The sequence below is a fragment of the Rhinolophus hipposideros genome (assembly GCF_964194185.1).
Source record: "Rhinolophus hipposideros genome assembly, chromosome: 15".
NCBI lineage: Eukaryota > Metazoa > Chordata > Mammalia > Chiroptera > Rhinolophidae > Rhinolophus > Rhinolophus hipposideros.
The window spans coordinates 49,418,037-49,436,803 of NC_138061.1; the positions used below are offsets into that span (position 1 = coordinate 49,418,037).

Sequence of the window (18,767 nt, forward strand, 5' to 3'; positions counted from 1 at the left end):
CCCAGAAGTGAAGGGAGGGCCTGGTCATCACCCAGAGAGTGGGGGACAGCGTGGCAGCGTGCAGGACTGCCTTCGCCAACTTGGCAGCACTTGTCCACAGGAACTGAGCCCGGTGGGGCTGGCTCCTTCCTAAGGCTCACACCCAGCCCTCGGTAATTAAAGCCATAAGTCATCTTCTGACGTGGGAGCTGCAGGCTGAGACTGCCACAGCTGGCATTGCTTGGGGCTTAGTGCTGGGAGGGAGAGTGGGCACATCTGGACAGAGGTGGGGAGCTGAAGCTCCAAGGCTGCCCTCCATTCTGGCTTCGGCTGAGGTGGTATTTGGGCTCTGAGGTTCTGCTTGGTGCCAGGGGTAGTGCCAGGAGCTCTGGCACAAAAGGCACACTTCCTCTTTTCTGTGCACACTGAGAATTTCAAGCTTGCAAAACACCCCCAAAAGATGGCGTCTGTCTCCAGCAGGATCCTTTGCTTCCCTTCACCCTTTAGAAGTATCTGTATACAGAGCTTGGAGTGGAGATGCGACAGGGTGCCTGTCCCTCTGGTTATGCTGGGGAGCTTCCCAGACAACGTGCCTTCCTACCACGAGAGTAAGAGTCTGTAGCCCCCCAAACCCTGTAATGGAGAAGGCCACTCATTCTGAGGTGACCTGTGGCCTCTCTTTTTCAAAAAAAAAAAAAAATAGTCAGAGGTTTTGAAAAGATTTTGATTGCTGACTCTCCTCCCAGGCCAAAAAAGCAAGGATGTTTCTCTTTCTCCTACTTCTTGCTTATTCAGCAGAAGTTCCTGCCTGGGTGAGCCAAGGGGAGGGGAATATCTCCAGACACCCCTCCCTGTCTGGCTGGGCTCACTTCTCAAGCGTTCTGAACGCCCACTTGGTGTGGGGTGCTGGGCCAGGGCCTAGGGACATAATGTGACATCTGGGGCTGATGCTCAAGCTGGGAGGACATTCTGGAGGCCGGGCTGCCGGGATAAAATGGACACACACACACACACACACACACACACACACAGCACCCCCTATCCCCTGTCCAGGACCCCTGCCCTTGTCAGAGAAGCAGGTATAAAATCCCTGGCAAATGTGAAATGTTTAGAAAAGTGCAGAAACTGATGTAACACCCCCGCCTCACATGGGTACCCCCCCAGATAACATTTGTTGACATTTCACCATATCTGCTTCTGATCTTTTTTGTTCTTCTTTTCATTCTTATTTAAAAAATGAAACAACAGATACTGTTGAAGGCACTTTTTCTTCCATTTTCAGTTATCTCAGAGCCTTAGTTTCTGAGGACTGAATAAAAAGGGCGAAAGCCTCTGATCCTACTGTGGCTTCAAAAATGGGGTCCCCGACTTGAATATGGTCTGTGGTGTTTTAGGAGACCTTAAGGAATTGTTCATTTTGGTTAGTGTGATAATGGCATGTTTGGGGGTATTTCAGAAGTCCTCATAAATATACAGTATTTAAGGATGGACTGGAATTTGCTCTAAGAACTTCAGAAAAAAGTTGGGAGTGAGTTTAAAAGAAATAGGCTGGCAAAGGGTTGACAATTGTTGAATCTGGGTAGGGGGTACCTGGGGCTTCATTGTTCTCTGGTCTCTACGTTTGTGCGTGTTTGAAATTTTCCATAGTGAAAAATTTATTTTTTTAAGTGTGGTCCCCAAATATGCCAGGGGACCCACCACTGGTCTGGGAGCCACATCTGACTGACTTGCATGAGCACCAGACTTGATGGGCCAGTCTGGTGCCCCCTTGGCCTCTAACTTGCTGTATGATGCGCTGGCCAAGTTACTCCCCATCCCTGACCCTCAGCTATCCAGGGGAGAAGGAGAATTTTGAGCCTGATGGGTCCTAAGCTTCATTCCGTTTTCTGTCTCTGATGCTGGACACATCGAACGTGAATGCTCAGAGATCCCATTGGAGAGAGAACTGTGGGAGCAGCCCTTCTTACACTGAAAATAAAATATTTAGAAAAGTGTAGAATATTGCAATATTTCTGTGGTGTTCCCAGGCCACCCTTTGAGAGAGCCTTTGCATGAAGGGTCCTGTGCCACATAAGTTGGAGAGACACGACATCACAACGTCCTCACCCTGTGCAAGTTACAACGCACATTAGTACATTAAAGGCTATGACAAGTCCTGCAGTGAAGAGACCTGTTCCGTGTTTCCCAAATTTATTTGACCACAGAACTTTTTTAAAGTTGGCCCTTCTTATACTCCATATATCAGAGTTCTGGGGACACCCTCTGAGGATCCCCAACCTTCCTGTTTTCGTTTGGGGGCTCCTGTCCCTATAGGGCAAATTTGCCATCTTTTCTTGTGAACATGATGACTCTGACTCCTTTTCAGTAGAACACAAGATTTTTTATGTTTTCCCCATTGATTGGCGGGTTTTGTACGTAACTAAATTTGTAATTTTTTCCTCAGTCGTTCCCTGACCAGAACATCTGCTTTGATGTCATTCTCTGAGTCACTGACCCAATGCCAGAAAACACTCCAACATCCGGAAACAGGGCCTGGCATAGTCTGGGGCTTTCTTGGTGGGGCCTTCTAGAGGCAATGTTTCTAGGGAGGAGCACATCAGAGAAAGGACACAGGCTGTGACATCAAAGGCTGTGGGTTCAGATCTCAGCTCAACCGCTTACCAGCCATGTAACTTGGGACAAATTGTTTTGCCTCGCCCCAGTTTACTCATCAGTGAAGTTGTTGTAAAGAGTAAAGTGGTGTAGTATGTGTTGAGTGCCGAGTTTCCTTTCCTCTCCAAAGGAATTTATAACAACTGATCATTATGAAGCACCTGTTATGTGCTGAACTAAGGAGGTGCGTGACCTGCTTTCATCTTCACATCAACTCTGTGCAATAAGTATTATCCCTCCCCTTTTACAGCTGAGGAAATTGAAGCCCAGAGAGGGTAGCAACTTGCTCACAGTCACACAGCTTATGAGGAGTGATGCTGAGATCTTAGCCCTGGTTCTAGCCACTGCAACATCTGTTTCTTTCTAAAAGTCCAGATCCAGATGAAGACCTGTTGGTCTTCTGAATCTCAGGAACCTCACCTGCCTGGTCAGAGTTTCTTGGTCCTCGGGTGACCTAAATGCATGCTGTCACACCCTGCGCATTCTTGGCTCATAGACAATCAATCGTGGAATCCTAAAACTGAAAGAGTGCGTGGGGACTTCCAGGTTCCCTGAAGCCTGAAGCCCCCAACCCCACCCCTCAGCGTCCCCTCTGGGAGTGAGGAGGGCACTGAGAGTGCTGAACTCCAGCACCACGCCCCACCCCCCAACCCTCTGTCCTCCATGTGCTTCAGCCAGGGCAGCTAGCTCTGTGTTGGGCTGTGTTATATACTGGGGTTCTAATGAAAGGATTGGCTACTAAAACAAAGACATTTGAAAACCCACTGCCATAGGGAAGCCCCCTCTTTTCATTTTTTTTTTAACAGGAGAGGATCCTGAGTCCCAGAGAGGTTAAGTAACTTGCCTGGGGTCACCAGCTATGCCCCTGGTCCCCAGGCAGGTAAGCAGTTTGGATTTTTGTCTGCTGGCAGTGGGGAGTCCCTGGCAGGAGCCAGGCTGAGGGTGGCTTTGTCGCCCCCAGGGAGTCCCTCAAGGTCAATCATCTGGGCCAGTTCTGCCCGTTGGTGGCCAGTTTCTATGAAGATAACTGTGTCTGATGCTGGCTCCCTGAACCTCATCCGACCACATCTATTTCTTGGCCGCGGAGCCCTGACAGAGCACAATTTGATTCATAAATTACCCAGCTCAAGGTGTGTGTGATGGGCTCTCCTTCACAGATTTGAAAGTCATTCACTCTGGAACTTACAGCACTTGGGGCCAGTGGCGGAGGCAGCTGTGGGACTGTTGGGATCAGTGCTCTGGGAGGGAAAGTGGCAGGGGAGAGGGGAGGACTCGGGAAACCAGCACTGCTCTGTGCCAGCTCCGTGCTCCTCGTCTTGTTGAATCCTCCCAGCAACCTTGGGAGGCAACTTTTATTGTTATCATCTCTATGTGGCAGGCGGGGAAACAGGCTCAGGGAGGTGAAGCCACCTGTCCAAAGTCACGTGGCTGTACGTAGTGAAGCTGGGATTCAAACTCAGGGCTCTCTGGTACCAAAGTGTCTCCCACATGCTCGTGATAGTAGCAGGACACGGGACTGAAAAGGTGACATGTAAGGGAAGCAGCTGGACCCTGGCAAGTAGGATTGGAAGAGAAGATTCAGGGGCACGGGGCTTCTTTTCCCACAGCCTTTCGTGTGCACCTCCAGCCGGCACCTCGCCCCCCGGCCCCCCACTTCACCACAACCTTTTCTGTCTAACATCATCCATGTCCAGGAACTGCTTAGTTCCCCCTGCCTCGTGCAGCTGGTTCACCACCCTTGATACATATCTGAGACAGGACCAGCACTTTACAGTTTGTAAAGCATTTTCACATCCCTTATCTCATTGAATCTCCAAATAGTCCTATGAGCAAGATAGGTATTCTCACCCACAGTGAGGAAACTGAGGCTCAGAGAGGCCCCCAAGCCCACAAGGGTGAATGGAGTCTTCTCACTTCATATCTGGTTCTTTACACATGTGCTTTGTCCTTCCCCTGGGGGTGACCAGTCTTTCCCCCTTAGATAGAGGGCTCCCTGGGGGCATTACTTGTGTTCCACCCCCACCTGTGCTCGGTACAGAGAGGCCCCACTTTTTGTTTGGGGTAGATGGTCTTCAGTGGCCCCACTCTCCAAGAAGCCCCATCCCCTGGCCTGTCCCACTAGAGGAGAGGGTGACAGCCCCGCCAGGATGACAGACGGAACATACCCCACTTCACGCTTCCTTCTCCTTGGGCATGCGATCACTGTCCTCTTTGTTTTCTTAAGTGTCTCCCCTCCTCCTTCCCCCCTCGCACTCCCCTTCCAGGACAAGGCCTTTCAGATCATCAAATATCTAACGCTTCTTATTCGAGGATTGAGATGGCTTTATCGGCGCCCATAAATCTCCCAGAGCCCTGATGCTCTGTTAAGCGCCAAGCCTCAGGTGAGTTATGTGTGCCAGGCCCAGCAACAGCGGGCAGAACAGGCGCCCCTTAGGGAACATGGGCTAAGAGACCTGGGGCACCTCGGCTCCCACCCTTGGCCCAAAAACGGACCCCAGTTGAGGATGGGCATGGGTGCTGTGGGCCCCTCTGCCCCAGGCCGTGGAGGTCACCCGGCTCCCGGCAGGTGGGCAGGTGAGCCCCTGAGGATTCACAGCCCTGTGCTGTTCTTCTCACCTTGCTCATCTCCTGTAGCCCCCAGGGCCTAGGGAGCACGAGCCCCACACAGAAGAGACCACGGCAGCCACGAGGAACATTTGAGACCTGAAAGACCTAGGTTCTAATCCCAATATGGTCACTAAGTAACCATATGTCTGTCCTTGGATGTTTTCCTTCCCCAACTGAGCCTCAGTTTCCTTGTTTGATAAATAGGGTAGCCGTGTCGGCTTCAGGGGGCGTTTTGAGAATCCAGTGAGCTCATGCATGCAAAGCACTCTGCCAGTGGGCAGAAGCACGCATCTTCCCATCTCTCGGAAGCAGCCTGGCATGGGGACTAAACTTATGGCTCTGAAGTTGGTCAGCCTGGCCTTGAGTCCTGGCTTTGCCACTTCTCAACAGTGTGCCTTCAAGCAAAGCACTTAATTTCTCTGTGCCTTGGTTTTCTCACCTGTAAAATGGGAATAACAATAATGGACTAATAGAGATGCTGGAGAGGATGGCCCTCACATGGAGTTGCCCTGAAGAGTAGCTGACTGATGCAGGCGGAGTGCTTAGAGCCTGGCCTGACACACAGTGGGCCTGCAGTCCATGGCCTTTGTAATCATTTTTTCCCACGACCATCACCCCATCCATGCCCTCATTGCCAACAGGTCTTGCTGCCTCCAGGGACTCCCCACTGCCAGCAGACAAAAATCCAAACTGCTTACCTGCCATTTGAGGCTCCCGCCTCCTGACGTCAGTGGCTCCTGACACCACTTCATGTGAACTCTGCTCCTTCTAATGGCCCCGCACCTGTGAAGTCATTGTCCCCCATCCACTCCTTCCCTCATGCTAGCCTCTCTGACAGGACTGCCCCCTCCCTCTCTGGACTTACCTACATGCTGCCTTCCAAGGCCCAGCTGCAGGAGCGCCTCCTGCACCAGCGCCCTCTGAGCCGCCCTCAGCAGGGCAGGACACCTTTATGGCACGTGTCCTGCTTCCTCACCTGGACTGGGTGCCACTTGGGAGCCGAGACTTCATCGTGTGCTGCTCAGCCTCTCCAGTGCCTTGCAAACCACTCCTCTTCGAGCAAACTCCTTCCTTTATCCTGGCTGACGTAGCAGTGACCAAGGCAGGAAAGGTCCCTGTCCTCGGGAAAATGAAGTTCAGCAAATTGTTGTTAGTAAGGGTGATAGCCCAGTAGAGGAAGAATTATGAAAGTGAATTCGTTTCCCAACCAGTCTGCATTTAGCACCCACTTAGAACACATACACACGTATCATCAAATCTTGGGGATTTTTTTTTTGTGGTAAAGTATACATAACATAAAATTTACCATTTAAAGTGTACTATTCAGTGGCATTAGGGATATTCACGATGTTGTGCAACCATCCCCACCACCTAGTTCTAGAACTTTGGGGATTATTCTTTAAAGGAATTTGTAGTAACTTTTCTTTTTTTTAGACAAAAGTCATACAAATAAGTCAAAAGGAAGAAATTGAAATGACTCTAGAGTAGGGGTGTCCAAACTTTTTTCAATGTTTTTCACCAAGGGCCGTATGCAGTGAAATACACACACAGCCGGGCCACTCACTCGAGGTGAAGTATGTATTGCCTCACCTGGTTTATTTAAGTAAACTAAATATATTTTTGGAATTTGCTACGGGCCAATTAACAATGGATCGCAGGCTGCAGTTGGCCTGCGGGCCACAGTTTGGACACCCCTGCTCTAGAGCAATGGTTCTCAATCAGGAACGATGTTTACCCTTCCCCCTCTCCCTCCCTGGGGGACATTGGACAAAGTCTGAAGATGTTTTGGTTGTCACCGCGGGGGAAAGGTGGGTGTTGTTGGCATGTAGTGGCTAGAGGCTGGGATGCTGCCAGACTTCCTGCAGTGTACACAGCAGTTCCCCCCCCAGCAGAGAACTGTCCAGCCCTCATGTCAACAGTGCTGAGGCTGAGAAACCCTGTTCTAGCGTCACCACTCAGAGACAGTCTTTCTTAACATGTTATTATAACATTTCATTCCTAGTTCTATGCATATATTTTGCGTCTCACAAGATGTGTCTTATAGGAACTGGGCTATTTTGTGACACCTTTGAAAAACAAACAACCATGTCCTAAACACCTGTCTTTTCAAGTCATAAGCTTCTCTTCTGCAACATTATTTCTAGTGGCTGACCGAATTTCATATCAGAACTTTTTAAATTAATGCCCTATTGTTGGACATTTAGCGTGTTCCCAGTTTTCCTTATTAAACAGCACTGTGGTGGGCGTCGTGGTAGCTGCATTTGTGAGCACGTCCATGATTCTTCCCTCTGGACAAATTCCCCTGGTTGTCCAGTAAAGGTTGTCCAGGATTTGGGGAGATTCTGGTTGGAGCTACAGCCCCTGCCGATGGCTCTCTGATCTCTATGAAAGTGTCCTCAGAGGAGGCGGGGCCGCCTCTCTGAAGCCCCCCTGTGCAGGGAGCCAGGCAGTGCTGTATGTGAGAGGGCATGGCTTGACCCTAAGCAACCTTAATGTAATAGGCTTTACTATCTTTGGCTATTCAGGTTAATGTTTCATAAATTGGAGCCAGTTATTAGCAAATTAATCAGAGGCCCGTTTGCAGTCTTATTAGGATAGGTAATCATTTGTTGGTTTAAGTGAGCTTGATGAAAACTGTCGTTCTGCGAAATGCCTGCAAGATAAGCAGACTGCAATTCACTCCTGCTTGAGAGACTTGAAGGTTGTCTTTCCCTGTCTGGACAGTAATAGCTGTAATTAACTGAGCCAGGCTCAGTTCAAACAAACATATCACCTGGGTGCATCAGGAGGGTCTGAGAGGGAACTGCTAACTGGCTGATCCCTCCTGAGGCAGTATGGCCCTGGTCACTATAGTCTCTGTGATGTGTGACATCGTAAGTCACCCCAGTACCATTCTGCCCCATAGCCTTTTACCCTAGCCTCCAAATGGCTCCCAGATGTTCCTGCTTCGGTCCATTCATTCATTCACAAACCATTTGTTGAGCACCCTTGTGCAGCAGCAGGGCACTTGGGGACACGAGTCCCTGCTCTCCTGGGGCTTACATTCCAGTGGGGAAGGACAACAAAAAGCAAACACAGGAACAGATGAAAAGAGACGATCAGAAACTAGACAGGCTTTGAAAGAAAGAAAACAGAATAACGGAATAGAGAGTGACAGGGGTGAGAGTGGGACAGTGGGGTGGTTGGGGAGGGTCCTCTGTGGAGATGACATTTGAGCTGAGACCTGAATACAAGACAAGGCACCCAGCAACGATCTTCTGCGAGAAGGCTCCAGGTGGCTTCAGGAAATCTTTGGGGGCGGGGGGTAGCCCTAATCCCCCCTCCTCGAGGGTCCTCAGAAGGAGCAGCAAGCTCTCAGCCTGTATCTCCGCCACTGCTTGAAAGCTGAGGTAACCCACACCGCTGGTTGCCATCTGCTGATCAGAGAGCTGTTGAATGCAGCCAGTCCAGACGCTACCCAGGATGCTGGTCCCTTTTGTCAGCCGGCAGCTAAGTGACAATTTTTAATTCATAAGATATCTTGCCCAAAGCCCACATCTCAGACAGACTCTTAGTTTTCATTGTACGGTGATACGATTCTATACCAGTCACAATCCTATGGTTCCGCTGGACAGTGATGGGCTCCCCCTGGCAGCGGGGAAAGGGAAATGCAGGGGCGTCTGGGTAGGACATGAACTCTTTAACTTAGTGAGAGCTGAGTTTAGGACCTTCCTCCGCCCCCACTGAGTGGATGACCTAGTGTCAGTCCTTAGTTTCCTCACCTTGAAAATGGGGATAATAGGACCTATCTCATGGGAGTTTGGGGAAAATTGAAAAAGATATGCATGCAGAACACTTTGCCAGGCACAATAGATGTTGGCTCCCCACAGTAGATGTGGGGAGAGCTCACAGCTTGTTCTGGAGGAGATGGGCCACAGGTGGGACTAACCTGGTCTGATTCTTCTTTTTAGAAAGCAGGCATAGCAGGGAAAGAAGGAACGGGGACCAAAATGTGCACCTACTCTGTGCCAGTCACCACAGTAGGTGCGTTACATGCATGACCATGCCTGATCCTCACACAGCCCAGTGAGGTGGGAGCTGTTATCCACACCTTACAGATGAGGAATTTGGGTCGAAGGAATTAGAGGTTTGCAGGGGGTCTCACAGCTTCTAAGGGGCAGAGCTGTTACTGGTGCCCAGGTATTTTTTCAATCTGCAAGTTTGTGCAGAGGCGGCAGTGTTCCCCTGGGCATCGATGTGATAGACTCCAGGCAAAGACCGCCAGAGGAAAGGGGGTGCAGATCCCAGTTCTGCTCACTTCCCTGGAGAGGGTCCCTGACCCTGCACCGGGACGCTGGCTGACCATGATCAGGATCGCACAGGTCATGTCATTCAGCCTCCTGCCTCCATTCAGGGACTGGCGTTTGAGTGGGTGAAGGCTTGGGCCCCGAAGTGCGACTGAATCATGAGCTCTTTACAAGCACTGCATTCTTGTGTCTCCCCCATGGCCCCAGCAAAAGGCCAGGCCCAAAGCATATCCCACCTAGAGTGCTCATTGACCCTTCCTAATTGCTGCAGTGGGGGAGGGAAACTTCAGGCCATCCAACAAATATATCATGAGCATTATTTGGGGTGCCACAGCGAGAGAAGTGTGAGACCCCAGACCTTTTCCTCAAAGCCACATGGTTCTTTGGGCATAAGAACCATAGAAACCCCACAGCACAGGGCTGTTCTGAGGGTCCCAGCCCAGTGCTGGGCTCAAAGGAATGAGAGCTGGTGCAGCCTCCAGCATTGGCTTCCTGAAACCAGCCACACTGGGGCTGGATCTTAAGGGGAAGGACTGAGGTGGGAGCCCTTGGTTTTTCTTTAACTCAGAGGGCAGAGAGAGCGGTCGCTGTTAGCCCAGCAGAGCAGACAAAGCAATTGAAAGTCATCAGCCTGTGTTCCCACACGCACCATCAGCTACTCACTAAACTGCTTTGCACCCAGACCAGCTCCACTCTGGGTCAAGATGCTGCAGACGACATAACAAGGGGACAAGATGTAGGACTGATGAGATTTGGCAGGAGCCAGGAGGAGAGGTGCCTGTGGAAGGGAAAGCCTGCCAGCCTCCAAGGAATGAGGAAGTGGGAGGGGGAGCCCCCCACAGCCCAAAGAAAGAGCCGCCTCTGTGCTTCCCAAGTCTCAGTATCTCCCCATCTGCACCACCCCCATCCAGTTTCCCTCTCCCACTCCCTCCCCTCTCTCGCCTTGACCGTGGATAAAACACAAGCATTTCGCTTGACTCTGCTGCGCCCTCTAGCTGCCACTCTGCTTCTCCGTTTTTTAGACCCAACTCGTGGGAGCAGCACCTGCACCCCTTGTCCCCACTTCTGTGCTCCACAGGCCCTCATATCTCACAGTCTGACCTAGCTACTATATTTTAATATATAGGGGAAAGAAGACTGTGACTCCCCCTTGGCAGCCTTTTCATGCTTTTGCAGACTTGATTCACATCCTCTCAGCCTCTCTCTTTTAAATCTGAAGAGAACTTGATGTTTGAAGCTTCTAGAGGAGGTGGCTGCCCCCAAGAGAACCAGCAGGGCCTGTAATGACCTGCTTATTCTCTTGTGTGAATGCCTTAAGTCACCAGTTCCCAGAAGCCTTAGGGCACTCAAGGTGCAGCCCGGTCCACGCCAGAGCCCCTCCCCTACCAGGTATATCCGCACACACCTAGGACAGCACCTGTCAACCCAAGGGAAGCAGCTGCCCTTCTGCTCAGCAACAGGGGCTGAACAGGTGAAAGGCGTCCCTAGTGAGTCTCCCCCAACCCGTCAGGCCCCATGGGACTTGGAGAAAGAATGTCGGGACACCAGAGGGCTGACATGGTGGTGTCAGCTTCCAGGATAGCAGAGAAACTTTTGTGTGTGGCTGCCAAGCTCACAGCCCCCCAGGGAAGAGAGAATAGTGAGGGGGGGGGTAGAGAAGGTGAGCAAGGAAGTGCCCTCCCTGAAGGGTGAGTCATGCCGGGAATAGAGGCCCAAGCCCAGGCACGATGCCCTGTGGGCCTGAAGGTTTTGTTCTCGCCTTGGCCTCCAGACGCCAGCTTGTACACGTGGGCCCTTGGTGGTGAGACTGTCCTGCCAAAGGATGGGGTTGACTCAGTCCTCCCACTGCGCAGACAGCTCTGGGCACGGGCTCCTTGGGTGTGGGTAAGGGTGGAGGAGGTGGACCATAGTGTTAAGAGCTTCCTATGTGCCAGGCACTGTCTTAACTCATTTAATCCTCACAGCAACACTCTGAGTTGGGTACTAATGTTACCCCCATTTTACAGACCAGGAAATTGAGGCTCAGATGTGTTAAGTAACTTGACCAAGGTCACTCACCAATGGCAGAGCCATGATCTGAACCCATGCAGTCTGCTTTCAGAGGGCATACTCTTAATCACCTCTCTATTCCACGCAGTGTTGCTCTTCGTCAGGGGCCTTAGCTCAGCAAGTACTTATACATTCAATAGTGTGATTATATCATGAACGTCACTCTTTCCCGTGAGACTGAAGCCATGAGCCTTGCCTTTTCTCTACTGGTTCTCCAGCAATTGCGCACAGTAGGTGCTCAGTATGAACTTGAATGCAGGAGAGAGCTATTCAATCAGTCTTTGAATGAGACCTGCCTTTGGCCTCTGGCCCCCATCCAAGCAGGCATCCCACTGAGTGCTGACGTTACCATGGTGACAGTAGGACTATGAGAGCCTGTGCCTCACTCAGGTGGTCTTGTCAGCAACCTGGGTGTAACCCTTTCTGGCTGGTGATCCTGGGAGTTAGTGGTTTATACTTGGTAGGAGGTTGGGAGGTGAGCTCCACACAGATGTGTGAAAAAGAATGTGTGTGTGTGTGTGTGTGTGTTTTGGGGCAAGGTCCTCAAGTTTCACTGCCTATCACTTGGGAGGTATTGGCCTGCAGGTTTGTGGGAGAAGGTACCTCGTGCCTAGGTCAGGGAGGGGGTGTTTTACGTCCTGGGAACAGACTCTGTGTTGGGGATGAACATTGTGGCCATGTGTGGGGTAAAGGTGCTGGGTGGGGAGCCCCAGCGGAGTGTGCCCAGCGGAGTGTGCCAGGGTAGACAACCCTGTTTCCCAAACTGAAAACCAAGCACCTTGTTCAGCAAGGGCCTTGTAGTGTGTGAATGATTTGTAGGAAAAATCTTGCAAAGATAAAAATTGAATCACATTCAGTTAAACATTTGATAGGTGCCTTTATTGGAAAGAATAAATTATATGAAAATCTGGAATGATAGGATGCTGGAGGTGGGGGTTGGGGAGGGTGGTCCACACCTGTGTTTGGGGGGGGGAGAAGGGGCAGCAGAAGGCTTTGAGGTCTGGCCTCTGGGTAGCCCTTCAGTTCAGCATTTAGGGTTGAGAGGACCCAGCCCCCCAAAAGGCCCTGTGACATCTGTGCTTCACCCCACTTCAGCACTGATCACCCTGTAATGTGAATAGTTGGCTGAGGCTGCATCTCCCATAAGAATGGGTCCCTGGTCCATTGCAGGAGGTCAGTAATTGTTTGTGGAACGGGTCAGCTAATGACGAACAGATGAAAGCATTCATCCTCTTGTTTCCCCAGCAGCAGAACTCCTAGCTAAAGAAACTTCCTATATTCACGCATTTATGTGCCATCCTGTGGCCCTGTCCTCCTCACTGCACAAACACAGCAGAACGTACCCAGATTTCTCCCATGTCCGAGTCCCCAAAGACCACAGTCTGAGAGTGACCTGTGTCGTGCGGGGCGGCCTGCGGGGTCTCTGCTCCCGCTCCCCATATAAGAACGCAGGACATGGTGAGGCCAAAAAGGAACACCCACAGAGCCATAAATATGGGAGTCATATCACTATATTCTCGCCGGCGGCATCCGCCTCTCTGCAATCTGCTCTTGCTAGCCCCCAATTCTTCTGCTAGCGTAGCCACAGCAGTTATATTAGTGGCCAATGGCTCACTGGTTACAGCTGACGGCCAACTAGCCGCAACTGATGGCCATCCAATCACAGTTGATGGCCATTTACTACCTGAGCCAGCACCTTTCTATGTGAGGCGGAGAGCCTGGAAACTGCTTTCTGGGGCTCTGTCCCCTTACCTGAAACCTGAACGGGCTCCACAATCCTCAGCAGCCTCTCCCTGCTTTAGCCAATCCGGCAGCAGGCTGGGAGGACAGGTGGGAGCAGGCCTCTACCCACCAACCAGGTGGAAATAGGCCGCCTGACACGGGCCACCAGCCCGGGGTTGGCCGAGAACAGCCCCTGTCCAGAAGACTGAAGTTACAAGAGGACATTGTCTCCCTCTACTGTGTCCCTGGTTAATCCCAGAGAAGATGTGAGCCTCTACTTTATGCAGATCCCTTTAGAGGTGGGCAAGGGGAGAAGCAAGAAGGTGCAGCTTCCACGGGTGATCCTGGTGTCCACCTGTGTGTGTTAAACGCCGGGTATTAGTTCCCTCCTATGGAATCAGTGTCCATCTACGCCTTTCCCCGGTCCTGCTTATCCTCCAGGGCCCAGCTCAAATAGCACTTACTGAGCACTTATTTTGTGCCAGGAACTGTTCTCAGCTGACATATACATACATATATATGATTGTACACACACACACACACAAACACACACACACCGTGTTTCCCCAAAAATAAGACCTAGTCGGACCATCAGCTCTAATGCGTCTTTTGGAGCAAAAATTAATATAAGACCCAGTCTTATTTTACTATAATGTAAGACCAGGTCTTATAATATAATACTATACTATACTATACTATACTATACTATACTATAATATAATACAATATAATATAATATAATATAATAAATACTGGGTCTTATATTAATTTTGCTCCAAAGGACGCATTAGAGCTGATGGTCCGGCTAGGTCTTATTTTCGGGGAAACAGGGTATATACACACCCTCGTATATGTATTTTATGTATTTATTTATTTTCACACTCATTTAATTCTCATAACTCTATGAGGTATATCCATTAATATCCCCATTTTACAGATAAGGAAACCAAGACACAGAGGGGTTAGGTAAGTTGCCCAAGGTCACACAGCTAGACAGTGGTGTACAGAATCAGTGCCACCTCCTCCACGAAGCCTTCCTTCTTTGAGTCTTCCCATGTGTGAATAGCCTCATTTCTGCTGTGAACTCAGAGATGCTGATTCTTGTGGGTGTCAAAGTCCCCTTACCAGGCTGTTAGTGCTTCAGTGTCAGAATCCTTGGCAGAGTGGCGTCTGTGTCCCCGCGATGCCAAGCACAGGGCCTGGTCATAGGGCAGCCTGCCCAGGGGATTGCTGACTATGTGAACGGATGGCAGTGAGTGAGTATGTGGATGAACCAACACTCTGGTTAATGAGAAAGAGAGGAGAGTTTGGAATGGCATTTTTCCAGGTGAGCAGGTGAACTCACAGCCTGGTAAGAAGGGCACAAAGGCAATTACGGGGACCAGGGGGGCTGGGAGCAGCCATCCTTTAGGAACAGGCTTGCCAGTGGGTGCCCAGCACCGGCCAGGGACCTTGAGGGACAGTTGTAAAAGGCCCCCATGTCAGGGGACTTTTAGGCTAGGTGGGAAGATTACATGGACACACGGGAAGCCACTGGAGAACAGAACAATGGCTACTGCCTGGGGGCATGGAGGGGTCAGCCACCTTCCAGGAAGAATGGGGGGGGGGCTGGCACTGGGTGGGAGGAGGCCAGGGAAGGCCAAAAGAGGAAGGTGGACACTGAAAGACAGGAGGCAGGAATGCACATGGTGATTTGGGGAACCTGAGGTGCCTGAAAGGGAGACCATAAAATGAAGTTGGTGGGGCAGAGGGGTTGGGGATACAGAGACCTCTGTCTGAACCAGTGTCTTAGTGGATGATTTTTGCTAGTACTTGAAATATATGTATTTTACATTTTAATAAGTACTTAAATACTTATTCTTAAATTTGAATTCGGTGTTTCACATATATTTATCATAAAAGGAAACTTTGCCTCACTGCCGTAAATAGAAAATTAGAACAGAATAGAAAACGACCATAAAAATGAGCACAGAGGAAACAACAAGGTTACTGCTTTAGTCCATTCGGCTGCTAGAACACAACACCACAGTCTGGGTGGCTTATAAACAACAGAACTTTCTTTCTCCCCATTCTGGAGGCTGGAAGTCTGAGATCAGAGTGCCAGCCTGGAGCTCTTTGGGTTCACTTTTTATAAGAGCACAAATCCCATTCATGAGGGCTCTGCCCTAGGGACCGAATCACCTCCCAAAGGCTCCACCCACTAATACAATCACTTTGGAGGGTAGGATTTCACCACATGAATTCTGGGGGGGCACAAACATTCAGATTGTCCCGTTACTGAGTCCTAGCTGAGCACTGCTCCCTTTGGAGGTTGTGAGCCTGAAGCTCGCTCTCTCTTTGTTAAACAGGAAAACAAATGAGTATTAGAGAGGTGCTACAGACGTATTAGCACAAAACCAAGACTTTCTCCTCTCCTCAGAGACACCGGAAGAAGACGGAAAGGGCATAACATCCTCATTCTGTGAAGCAGTGCTGTCTACTGCCGGGGCTGTGTACCCGGAGCTCTTTCCATCCCTCCTTGAGGCTGCTTCCCTTTTAAGTCACTAATTGGTCCTTAACGCCCGGGAGAGGAGCCCTGACCCCAGTCACAACAGGAATACTTCTCTCTCTTGCAGGGAATACCAATAGCATCTTTGCGCTGGACTATATCAGCGGAGCCCTGACCTTGAATGGCATACTGGACCGGGAGAACCCGCTGTACAGCCACGGCTTCATCCTGACGGTGAAGGTACGAGCCGGGCAACCTCCTTCTGGGTAGCGGGGAAGCCCGAGCTGAGCCTCCGGAAGTGTCCATGGTGGGAACTCCCAGGAGGCACAGCACTCTCTCTCACCCGGTGCTGATTCCCAGGGTTCATGCCAACGTGTATCAGGTGTAGGCCGGGTCAGGGGCATGTGCCGGGCACATAGTAGGTGCTCATTCTGTGGTCCGTACTGTTATCTTTCATTCCAAGTGGTAGCCACCTCAGATTCTTAAGTTTACCCCATTTCTGGGGTTGTGTCCCATTTCTAATTCTCACGGCTTCCCTGGGGCTGTTATCTTGTTAGAAACAGCAGCTACAGCAGTAAGATATGTCCGCTGCAGTGGCTCCCACCCGAGAAGATGAGAAGGCGTGGTGGTGGAGCCCCAGCCCCCCGCCCCTACAGCCACCTGCCACTCATGGCCGGTTTTAATTAAAATCAATGACTTGCTGAGCCATTCCCTGGACCCATTTCAGGTCGGATCCTGCCGGCCACAGGGGTCCTCCCCAGCCCCAGCCATCGATTGAGGCCAGGCGGCATAAAGCCTGAGGAGAGGGGCTCTGGAAAGGAGCCCTTCCATTGGTGCAGCCCCGCCTGGCTCTTCACTGCTCTCCGTGTCCTTGAAAAGGCCTGGGGCAGCTATGGGTTACCTAGCCTCCTCTCACCTACTGGCTGCTTCCTCTCCACCTGCTGTGCACCCTATGTGTGGGCCTACTGGGAGAGGGCCTGCTAACACCACCTGTCCCCCACTCAGCGCCAAGCTCCTGGGCCCCCATCAGCCTCCCTCCTGGCTTTGCTCTCTTCCTATGGAGGCGGCGGCTCCAATGGAAGAGAGCTGCTCCCTAGTCCCATGGCAGCCACCAATTCACTGTGGGGACCCTGAGCTCAGTGTGTCCATCTTTATGTAAAAGGTGAGCGTAAGTTCCCAAACTTGGCTGCGAATCCAAATCCCCTAGGGAGCTGGTGAAACATACCTAGTCCTGGACCTCTCGCCACAGACTCTGGTTCAGAAGGTTGGGGTGGGAACAGGGAATGGATATTAGGAGGTCTGGGGGCTCTGGTCCAGAGACTGGGTACCTAGGTATCTGAGCCCATCTGTTCCTGAGTCCAATCTAGAACCTCACAGTGCCTAGTACGGAGTTCAATCCATAGTAGGTGCTGAATTAAGACTTGATTACATACTAGCACAAAAATTCTTGGCCTCAGTTTCTTCATCTGTCAAACTGCATAAAGATTCTCCCTTTGCCCCTTGATGAGCCCCCAGATCTGTCTCATCCTCCCTACCCCACCTTATCCCCTTGGTTCTAGAATCCTATTACCTGAGTTTGACACCTACTCTGGCTGTGTGTCTTGTACAAGTTACTTAACCTCTCTGAGCCCCAGTTTCCTTATCGGTAAAATGGGAATGCTAGTGATAGATTCTTCCTCTGGGGGTTGTGGTGAGGACGAGATGGGATAATTCACAAAAAGCGCTGTCTGGCATTAAGAAAGCCCTGGTACGTGATAGCTATTATTGTGATTATGGCTGCCTGCATCCTGGGCTGTTTGTCCTCTATCTGCAGGGCACAGAGCTGAATGATGACCGCACCCCATCCGATGCCACCGTCACCACCACATTCAACATTCTGGTTATTGACATCAATGACAACGCCCCAGAGTTCAATAGCTCCGAGTACAGCGTGGCCATCACTGAGCTGGCACAGGTCGGCTTCGCCCTCCCCCTCTTCATACAGGTGGTGGACAAGGACGAGGTAAGTCCCTGGGACACATGGGCCATCCAGACCCACCACCCTGACCTGGCTGAGCAACCCTGGGAGAGACACCAGGTATCTCTGGGTTTCCAGGTCCATCTATAAAATAGAAACAAACATGGTTGTACCCCTCCCCTGCTGTGTTCTGAGGATAAATATGGCTGCCAAAAACCAGTAGCCTCTATAGACTTGTAGACTATCTCCTACACCCTTTAAGAGACATTTGAGCACACACCTCCAATGTGTAGTTGCTTATTTAGAAATTATATACGTGATTGTTCTAATCTAGTATGTATACTATAAAGCATAAAAATAGAAATTTTAAAGGGTAGAGGCTCTTGTATAAATAATGACCTTGGAAGAAAATCTTATTCCCTCTTTCAGTGTAATAATGATCCCACATTTTCCACGCAAGAATCCTACATGCTTTCAAGGGGATCCCAGGCCATAAGGAGACTCCAGAGAGGCTACCTTCATCTGCTTGCCCAAGGGCCTGCCTGGCTGAGGCCAGTCTTAAAAGAAAGAGCCATGGGCCATGAGTGAGGGAGAGCTCGAGAGGGACAGGAGAGAGGAGGGTCTGGGCCGGGCTGCAGCCCCTGTGAGCCCTGTCAGGCCCTGCATATCGGGCCATGGGCCAGGCCTGGATGGGACAGGCTTCCATCCAATGACACCCACTCAGCCTGCCTCCTCCTCTGACCCCTCCTCCTGCCCCATCTCCCTTGCCTGTCATAGCCACAGTCGTTAACAGGATATCTATTTATTACTGACGCTCCTCTGCCCCACTCTGCTCAGGAATTCCATTAGGTTTCCCAGCCCGAGGTCCTTCTCTGCAATTACTCCTCACTCTGGGCTCCGGCACTGGCCTTGCTCCAGGCCTGGCTCCCTCCTCGCTCCTCCTGCCCCTCTCCACTCTGACTGCTCAGCAAACTTTCCTCCCACATCACTCCCATCTCCTTCCAGCTTCTCTCAACCAGACGTGGTC

At 50.9% G+C, this 18,767-nt stretch overlaps 1 protein-coding gene across 1 annotated transcript in view; it reads left to right on the forward strand.

Annotated features, from left to right (window-relative positions):
• Positions 1–18,767, forward strand: part of CDH23 (cadherin related 23) — a 389,598-nt gene that overhangs the window by 189,484 nt on the left and 181,347 nt on the right. The window contains exons 10-11 of the mRNA XM_081074073.1: positions 15,911–16,023; positions 17,597–17,785. Of these exons, the coding sequence (XP_080930199.1) occupies positions 15,911–16,023; positions 17,597–17,785 (302 nt within the window). The remainder of the gene's footprint in view (positions 1–15,910; positions 16,024–17,596; positions 17,786–18,767) is intronic.